At 59.6% G+C, this 8,788-nt stretch overlaps 1 protein-coding gene across 1 annotated transcript in view; it reads left to right on the forward strand.

Moving 5' to 3' along the window:
• Positions 1-7,550, forward strand: part of CDC42BPG (CDC42 binding protein kinase gamma) — a gene marked incomplete at its 5' end in the record, with an annotated part of 16,010 nt that extends 8,460 nt beyond the window's left edge. The window contains 13 exons of the mRNA XM_015568977.1: positions 2-29; positions 127-208; positions 888-1,104; positions 1,903-1,937; positions 2,177-2,240; positions 2,358-2,957; positions 4,050-4,147; positions 4,224-4,308; positions 4,450-4,570; positions 4,743-4,860; positions 5,050-5,164; positions 5,281-5,366; positions 6,384-7,550. Coding sequence (XP_015424463.1) covers positions 2-29; positions 127-208; positions 888-1,104; positions 1,903-1,937; positions 2,177-2,240; positions 2,358-2,957; positions 4,050-4,147; positions 4,224-4,308; positions 4,450-4,570; positions 4,743-4,860; positions 5,050-5,164; positions 5,281-5,366; positions 6,384-6,440 — 1,706 coding nt within the window. The remainder of the gene's footprint in view (position 1; positions 30-126; positions 209-887; positions 1,105-1,902; positions 1,938-2,176; positions 2,241-2,357; positions 2,958-4,049; positions 4,148-4,223; positions 4,309-4,449; positions 4,571-4,742; positions 4,861-5,049; positions 5,165-5,280; positions 5,367-6,383) is intronic.
• Positions 7,551-8,788: the final 1,238 nt, after the last annotated feature.

Here is an 8,788-nt window from a genome sequence, read left to right on the forward strand (position 1 = left end):
GGGGCCCTCCTGCAGGCGCTGGATCTGAGGTGGGCGCCAGGCATTGGCATGGGACAAGGGACAAGTGGGTGGACGGAGGGCAGCCAGGGGGAGGGTGACCTCCTACCTATTCCATGAACCTCGCAGGGACCCCCAGTTCTCAGCCACCCCAGTCCTGGCCTCTGATGTTATCCACGCCCAGTCCAAGGACCTGCCACGCATCTTCAGGGTAAGTGCCGGGGGCGGGATGGGCCAGACCACCGTCCACTGTCAGGTTGACCCCTTCTACCGACTTTTCTCCATCTCCATGGCTGACCCCTGACCCCTTCATCCCGGCCCCTCCTCTCCGTGCACCCACATTCCGTCCTGGAGGGCAGGGTTTTCCATACGGGAAGCTGGCTGTCCTGCCTTGTTAGGACTCACCTGTGGCTCCCCGTCACCCTCAGCGTGCTCCTGCCGTGGCCTCGAGGCCCTACATTTCTGACACTGCAGGCCTTCCCCGCCTCTCCCTGGGGTCTCTCTGCTCTGACCACACCTGGCTTTCTCCACTTTTGGAGTGCCCTGCACTCTGGACCCCTTCACCTCTGCTCCCTCTGCCAGTCCCTCCCCCACCTCTGCCAGTCCCGGGACCGCCTCTTCCCCTGGGAGGTCACCTCCCCGCCCCCCCCTCACCTGTATCCCCACGGTGCCCGCCAATCCCCTCCCACAGCACCGGGCAGGGCTCTGCAGTTGTCCCTGTGCTTGTCTGACGCCCCTGCCTCGCTCATCACCTGCTCTAAGCAGCACCTAGCTCTGCGCCCGGCAAGCTCACGTCTGTGTTAATTAGCATCATCTGCTGCACAGAGAGAAGGGAGGAAGGACAACTGGCCCTCGGCCCGCAGCCCTCCAGCCTGGGTCTCTGCCCATAGGTGACAGCCTCCCAGCTGACGGTGCCGCCCGTCACGTGTACTGTGCTGCTGCTGGCGGAGAGCGAGGGGGAGCGGGAGCGCTGGTTGCAGGTGCTGGGCGAGCTGCAGCGGCTGCTGCTGGACACCCGGCCCCGGCCCCGGCCTGTGCACACCCTCAAGGAGGCCTACGACAACGGGCTACCCCTGCTGTTGCACACGCTCTGCGCTGCCATCATCGGTGAGCTTCATGCCAGGGGCCGCGGTCTGTTCCGGGCAGGCTGGGGGAGCCGTTAGGGCCTGTAGGGACAGTGCTGGCCCAGCCACAGTCATGAGGGTCACTGCCACTGCCCAGTCCCTGCAGCTATGAGATGTGGGCTCCACCCACCACACGAATCCCCGACCGTTCCCTCAGCATGGCTGTGTGAGGAGCCCAGGCTGGGGCAGGAGCCTGGCTTCTGCCGCTCAACTTCTCTGGGCCTCCATCTGCTTTTTCTAGAAGAATCTCAGGCGAGTGAACAGAGGAAAGGCTTTTTGTTGTTGTTGTTGTTGTTTTAAATATATTTTATTGATTTTTTACAGAGAGGAAGGGAGAGAGATCGTTAGAAACATCGATCAGCTGCCTCCTGCACATCTCCCACTGGGGATGTGCCTGCAACCAAGGTACATGCCCTTGACTGCAATCAAACCTGGGACCTTCCAGTCTGCAGGCCAACACTCTATCCACTGAGCCAAACCAGTCAGGGCTAGAGCAAAGGTTTTAATAGGAAATAAACCAGGTGTTTTGCTCTCAGCTCTCTGAACTAGCAGCTGGGTGACCTGAGCCTCACACCGTCTCCCATGAGGCTGCTGGGCCGGCAAGGAGCCTGGGGCCTCCGTGACAGACAGCTGGGGGAGAGGCGCTTGCAGTGCTCCCAGTAGCCTGGGCCTTGTGTGGTCCGCCAGGTCCGTTGTGTCAGTCAGGAGTCAGGGCAAAGGGGCATTTATTGAGCAAGGATTGCCATGAGCTTCACACTTACCTGCATTGCTTCATCTCCAGTCTCACAGCAGCTGAGTGAGGAAGGTACCATTATTGTCCCCACTTTATTTTATTTTTTTTATTGTCCCCACTTTACATTAGGGGAAACCGAATCTCCAAGACTTACCCAAAATCCCGCAGCTTGAGCTGGAGGGCCTGTCACCCATCCCTGCCCCCACAGCCTTTACCATTAGAGCCATCTGGACGCTGGGACAGAAGGGTTCGCTGGCACAGGGACAGGGCGAAACAGGCACAGCAAGGGCAGGTGGACTGCCCGGGCTCTGCCTCTGAACAGGCCCAACAACGGCTTGCTCTGGGCACCGAGGAGGGGCTGTTTGTGATCCACCTGCACAGCAATGGTACATGCCAAGCTGGGCCAGGCTGGTGTGGGCGGGGCTCGCCCCAGGGCACAGGAGGATGGGCACCGAGCTGCTTCTCACCCGCCTGATGGTGACACTCTCTTACCGACTCCACAGATATCTTCCAGGTGGGCGAGTGCCGGCGGGTGCAGCGGCTGGCTGTGAGCCCCACTGCGGGCCTTCTGGCAGCACTGTGTGGCCGAGGCCCCAGCGTGCGCCTCTTCCCCCTGGCTGAGCTGGAGAACGCAGAGGTGTCAGGTGCCAAGATCCCTGAGTCTCGAGGCTGCCAGGTGCTGGCAGCCGGGAGCATCCTGCAGGCCCGCACCCCTGTGCTCTGTGTAGCTGTCAAGCGCCAAGTGCTCTGCTACCAGCTGGGCCCAGGCCCGGGACCCTGGCACCACCGCATCCGTGAGCTGCAGGCACCAGCACCTGTGCAGAGCCTGGAGCTGCTGGGCGACCGGCTGTGTGTGGGCGCAGCTGGTGCCTTCTCGCTCTACCCGCTGCTCAATGAGGCTGCGCCCTTAGCCTTGGGGGGCAATCTGATGCCTGAGGAGCTGCCGCCATCGAGAGGGGGCCTGGGCGAGGCGCTGGGTGCCGTGGAGCTCAGCCTTAGTGAGTTCTTGCTGCTCTTCACCACGGCTGGGGTCTACGTGGACAGCGCCGGCCGCAAGTCTCGCATCCATGAACTGCTGTGGCCAACACTGCCCACAGGCTGGGGTAAGGCCATCGGTCAGCCGGACTGGCCCCTGGGGCCGGCTTGGGGCGGGACAGGGCCAGGCACCTGAGGTGTATCGCATGCATCAGAGGAAGACAGGTCCTGCCCAAACACCTGAGCTGGCATCGGAAGCCAGTGTGCACCCTCCTGCCTGACCATGCCCAGCTCTGCCCTCAGCGCCTCAGAGAGGATCGTCCTCTTCCATGCCTTAGATCACATCTGCCCCTGCCTGAACTGCTCTTCTTTTTGTACCTGGCAAACTCTGAAGTAATCCAGCCCAGGGCCTGCTCAGGCCCCCATAAGTGACCGCCATGGTTGCTGTCATTGTCATTGTTTCCATGTTCCCTTCCCCACTCTTCCTCATCATGGGTCCTTGGCTCCTTTTTACTCCCCCACCTCTTTGTTTGACCTCTGCCCTGGCTCTTAGCACCCTCTGGTAATGACTGTTCTGGTGCACTGGGGGCTTGCACATCAGCTGGGCTGGTTTCTTCATCACATCCAGCACCCACCCCTGACAAGCACACTCCAGGTTCTAGGACTATTTGGAGGAATGAATGAATGAGTGGGGCAGTGGGGAGTTTGGCACATTCACAGGTGACTGGTGTAATGGCGTATGGGCTGAAAGAGGGACAGAGCTTCCTTCATGAGCAATGGCTCTTCTGGGGTGGGGCCTGTGGGTTGGGTGTAGCACAGACTTTCAACAGGTAGGCGTTGGACCCAGACAGCCTGGGGCCGATTCCCAGCTCTCACTCACCACTGGGTGACCTTGCCCATTGCTTAGCTCTGAGGTTTCTGATCCCTCCTCTGTAAGCGAAGGGTTGTTTGAGAATTAAAGGAGAAAAAATAGGCAAAGTGGTTAGAAGTATGCCTGGCATGGCAGAGAGTGGCACTCCGAGATCGTTATCTCTGGTTTGTTATGGAAGCTGGGTGGGGCCCCCTGGAAAGTCTTCAGAAGGGCTTTTGGTGGGAATGAAAGTGCTGCACTCTGCTCTGGCAGGGCACAGGGTGTTCCCGTGGTGCCGAGGAGGCAACAAGCCCCGAGAGGTGCCCGACTTGCTCAGGGCTGCACAGCACAAGCAGTTTCTACCCCGCAGGTTACGCAGCCCCCTACCTGACGGTGTTCAGTGAGAACTCCATCGACGTGTTTGATGTGAGGAAAGCAGAATGGGTCCAGACGGTGCCGCTCAAGAAGGTGAGGGCCTGCCAAGACCCCTGGGGCAGCCGGGAGGCCAGGGCGCACGGTGTGACCTCTGTGCCTGTTGCCTCAGGTGCGACCCCTGAACCCAGAGGGCTCCCTGTTCCTCTATGGCGCCGAGAAGATCCGCCTGACCTACCTCAGGAACCGTCTGGCAGGTGAGGGAGGGTGTTTGCTTGTGTTTGTGGGTACACAGGTGTGCGTTCACCTGTGAGCACGTGGGGGTGAAGGACTCAGCGCCCGTGGAAGGGGGCCCTGGGGACTCGTGAGCACTGCCCAGCTCTCCGCTTCTCCCACAGAGAAGGACGAGTTCAACATCCCCGACCTCACTGACAACAGCCGGCGCCAGCTGGTCCGCACCAAGAGCAAACGCCGCCTTTTTTTCCGGGTGTCGGACGAGCAGCGACTGCAGCAGCGCAGGTGCGCGCGTGATGCAATGGCTGGGCGGGGCCTCCAGCCCTTGGGGGCGGGGAGAAGCAAAGGCCCGCCCCGGGGGGCGGGGAGTCACCCCCGGGAGAGGGGGTCCCGGGGCGGGAGCGAGTGGGAGCTGGCGCCTCTGCCTACCCCCTCTCTAAGTCACTTTTGCCCGCAGGGAGATGCTGAAGGACCCCTTCGTGCGCTCCAAGCTCATCTCACCGCCCACCAACTTCAACCACCTGGTACACGTGGGCTTTACGGACAGGAAACCCAGCGCCAGGGACCCGCCCCCGGTGAGTCCAGAGCCAATCACAGACCTCCTTGGTGAGGCTGAGCCAATCAGCGCTTCTCAGGTGCACTCGCTGCTGCCCTCGGCTCACCTGGTACCCGGCGCTCAGCTCCGCCAGGCTGTCGGACCGCTGGGGTTCAGTGTCACGGTCTATTGTGCCGCTGAGTCCCACCCCCGCACCGCCCCCCTACAGGCTCCTGAAGGGAAGGGCCGAGGTGCCCGCAGCTCCGTCCCGCAGCGGCCCCACAGCTTCTCCGAGGCCTCACGGCGCCCAGCCTCCATGGGCAGCGATGGGAACGCGGACCCCAGTAAGAACAGCCCCACAACTCCCTGCACCCCCACACTCCTCCCGCAGTTTCCACCCCCTTCCGCCCCCTCCAATCTGACCTTGTGTTTTTGTCCCCCCACCCTGTTCCGGGAACAGTGAAGAAGAAGCCGTGGACATCCCTGTCCAGCGAGTCCGTATCCTGCCCGCAGGGATCTCTGAGCCCCGCAGGCTCCCAGATACAGGTGAGCCCGTGGGAGCGTTTCCCTCCGAATACAGGCAGTTCTTCTGGGACCTGAGGCCAGAGAATAAGCCCAGTCCTTCCTCCCAGGACCCTAAGAGATGCAGACCGTTACCTGTCCCACCCCACAGTGGGCCTGCGGAAGCCTGGAGGTGGGGATCGTGGCTCTGACTGTCCCCGCAGTGTGGCCCCCAGAAGGTGCCTGGCCTCCCCCAGCTTGTCTTGCCTGAAAATGAGGTTATTGTGAGGCAGTGTGAGGCGATGACACCTCCGCACGGTGCTCCGCACGTGGGGCAGTGCCACAGAGGGGCACCTCTTGGGATTCTTAACAGAGGCCCAGCCCATGGCAGAGGGCAGCTCACTCTGGCTGGAGATGGGGTTCCTACTCATCCTCCAGCCTCCTCTCCAACTGTCACCCCCATCACCACCCCCAGCCACACGAGGCCACTCAGAGCCCTGGGCCTTGCCCTGTGCGGTCACACCTTCAAGCTCTCGCCCCTGCTCTCCCCCTCCTTTGGACGCCCTTTCTTGTCCTCACCCCGATTAATGGATTAATGCCAGGCCACCCTCCAGGCTCTGCACCAATGTCACCTTTTCCAGAGACCACCTGACTACCTGGGCAGGTGTCCCTGCCCCTCTGGGGCTGGTGCCACCCGTGGTGCCCGCCGCCGGCCCATTCCTTGTCAGTCCGCTGTGCTTTGGTTTTTGTCTGGGTGCCAGTTCTCCCTCGACTGTGGGCCCCTTGATGGCGGAGATCAAGTTTGTCTTCTGTCCAAAGGAAAGCATGTCCGTTGATTGAGTGAAGCATAGAGTGAGTGAACAAAGACGTTAATTTGGACGCCAGGATTAGGTGCGAGTTCCCCAGTTCTTCTCACGTAACCCCACCCCCAACTCACATCAGCCTCCTCTGAGGGCCCTGCTGCAGCCGGTGCTGGGTCCTGGGAAGGCCCCAGAGGCCCCGGCTCGGCGTGAAAAGAGCCCTTTCCTTTTCCACCCTGACTTCCTTCTCTTTCCCCTCTAGGTCTCAGAGCGGCCGCGGAGCCTCCCCCCCGCCCCTGAATCAGAGAGCTCCCCTTGACACCCTCTGGCAGGGCCCACCCGAACCCCAGGGCTGAGATGTGAGGGAGCAAAGAGCTGAGGAGTGCCACGCTCCGGCTGGTCCGGGGCCTGTGGAGATTCGGACTCAGGGAGAGCCTGGGCTGGGGAGCCCCTGGGAGGCTGAGTCCCCGGGACCTGGGACCCGACTCCCAGCCCTCATCCCGCCTTCTCCTCTACCCCCAGCCCATCCTGTGCGAGCCACTGGGAACAGAATGGTCCCCCTTCCGCTGTGGGCCGGGGGCTCTTCTGTCCTGGTGTCCAGGGGTGATTGTGCCAAAGCCCTCGTTTCCAGTGCCAAGCCGCGGGGTTTGGAAGAGTCAGGGACGGAGAAGGGCCAGGCCCCTGGCAGCAGACTCAGGTCTGGGCTGTGCACTGTCCAGCCCCCAGGAGGCCAGGTTGGGGCATATCCCATCCCAGTCTCTGCTCAGGGACCGGCGAGAAGGACAGGCTCTGAGCCAGAGGAAAAAAGCGAGAGAAGCAGGGGGCAGGATGTAGGTGAAGGAAGTGAGAGGCAAGTAGGGAGAGAGGAGGTGATAGTGATTAGAAGGAGGGAAAAGCCATGCAGAGGAGAGAGGGATAAAGGAAGATGGATGAACAAGAGAGACAAGGGGAGAGGGAATTGGGGGAACGCACCCACGGGTCCTTTCTCTGGGGAGGAGCTGGTGGGGTTGGGAACAGGGAGAGGCTCAGTAAGCCAACTGACATTGTCATCTAATCCGTCCGGAGAAGAGAACTTCTAAGCAGGGATGGGACGGGGAGGGTATTTATATGGGCTACCTGGTGGGAGATGGGCGCCCGACCGGTCCACTGGCGGGTCTCCAGGCACACTTTGGCCCTTCCCCAAAAAGGGGGCTCCTTTTTCTCAAAGCTTCGACCAGCTGTGTATTAGGGGATCATAGGGGACATTTTATTATTGAGCACAGTCATTATTATTATTATTATATTACTATTTTTATTAAACCTCCCCCTGCTGATGAGTGAGGGGCAAAGTAAGTATTTATCTCCTCAAATGCCCTATTCCCGGGAGGGGTCGACCCTGATGCTCTGCGTGGCAGGAAGGAAACAATAAAGACAACTTTGTAAGTTGCTGGCCTGGCCGCCTGGGTGTGTCTTCCTGGGGTTCAGAAAACGGGGAGGGGGGGGGGAGGACCAGAAATGGAGGAGGAGGAGGGAGGGTATCAAAGCAAGTTAAAGACCAAGTTGTCTTCCCTGTATTTTCAGGAATCAGGTGACACATTCAATGGGAGTAAATGAAAGTGTTTATAACAAAGGGATGGTAGCAGTAAGGAAACCCATGGGGCAGTGGGAGTGCCCCAGACCCCAAGTAGCAGGAACAGGCAGTGGTGCTCCCTGAGAAGAGCTGTGGCTCTCAGGAGAAGAACTTGGCCGTGGCTGAGCAGGAAGGCACCCCAGGAAATAAATTCCTCCTCCCTCGCTAGAGCTTCGTTTTACTGCAGGTCCTAGAAGGTAGCCTTAGGGCCTCTGAGTGTGCGGCTGCTGAGAGCAGGGAGGAGGAGGGGTCTCACTTGTACTGTGACTGGGCAAGACCCTGGTGAGGCAGAGCGGGATGAGGAGGGAGGGGGAGACCTGGGCCTGGGATCAGGGCAGGCCTGGGGGACTGGCAGGGCTCATGGCAGGCTCTACAGCTACAAGTACCAAGGCCCAGGTGTCATGTTGGGTTGGTGATAGGGGTTGGGGGTGCCCATGGAATTCCAGGGCCTGGGTATGAGCCCAACCCCGAGAGTCAGACAGCCTGGATTCTCGTCTAGCTGTGCAGTCATGAGCAAGTTACCTGGCCTCTCTAAGCCCCAGTTTCCCCTTTGGCAAGTGGGCATCATAAAGCCCATCTCATGGGTGGTACCATTGAGATTTGGTGAGATGAGTGTAAAACGCCTTTGTCCCACTCAAGAAATGTCTGTTCTCTTAAGATGCGAGGGCCCAGGGAATCTGAGGCCCCTTGCAAACTAAGACCTCCAATCATCTGCCCTAGCACCCAGCAATAATTTAGTCAAAAGATTTTCATATTTTGTAAGAATTTTCTTCAGCCCTAACCAGTTTGGCTCAGTGGATGGAGCGTCGGCCTGCGGACTGAAGGGTCCCCGGTTCAATTCCGGTCAAGGGCTTGTACCTTGGTGTGGGCACATCCTCAGTAGGGGGTGTGCAGGAGGCAGCTGGTTGATGTTTCTCTCTCATCGATGTTTCTAACTCTCTATCCCTCTCCCTTCCTCTCTGTAAAAAAATCAATAAAATAAAATGAATTCATTTCCTTCAAGCATTTTATGTTAACTAATCTCAACCCTACAGAAAGAATACGAACTCCCTGTACTA

The sequence above is a fragment of the Myotis davidii genome, unplaced genomic scaffold (assembly GCF_000327345.1).
Source record: "Myotis davidii unplaced genomic scaffold, ASM32734v1 scaffold425, whole genome shotgun sequence".
NCBI classification, from domain to species: Eukaryota; Metazoa; Chordata; class Mammalia; order Chiroptera; family Vespertilionidae; genus Myotis; species Myotis davidii.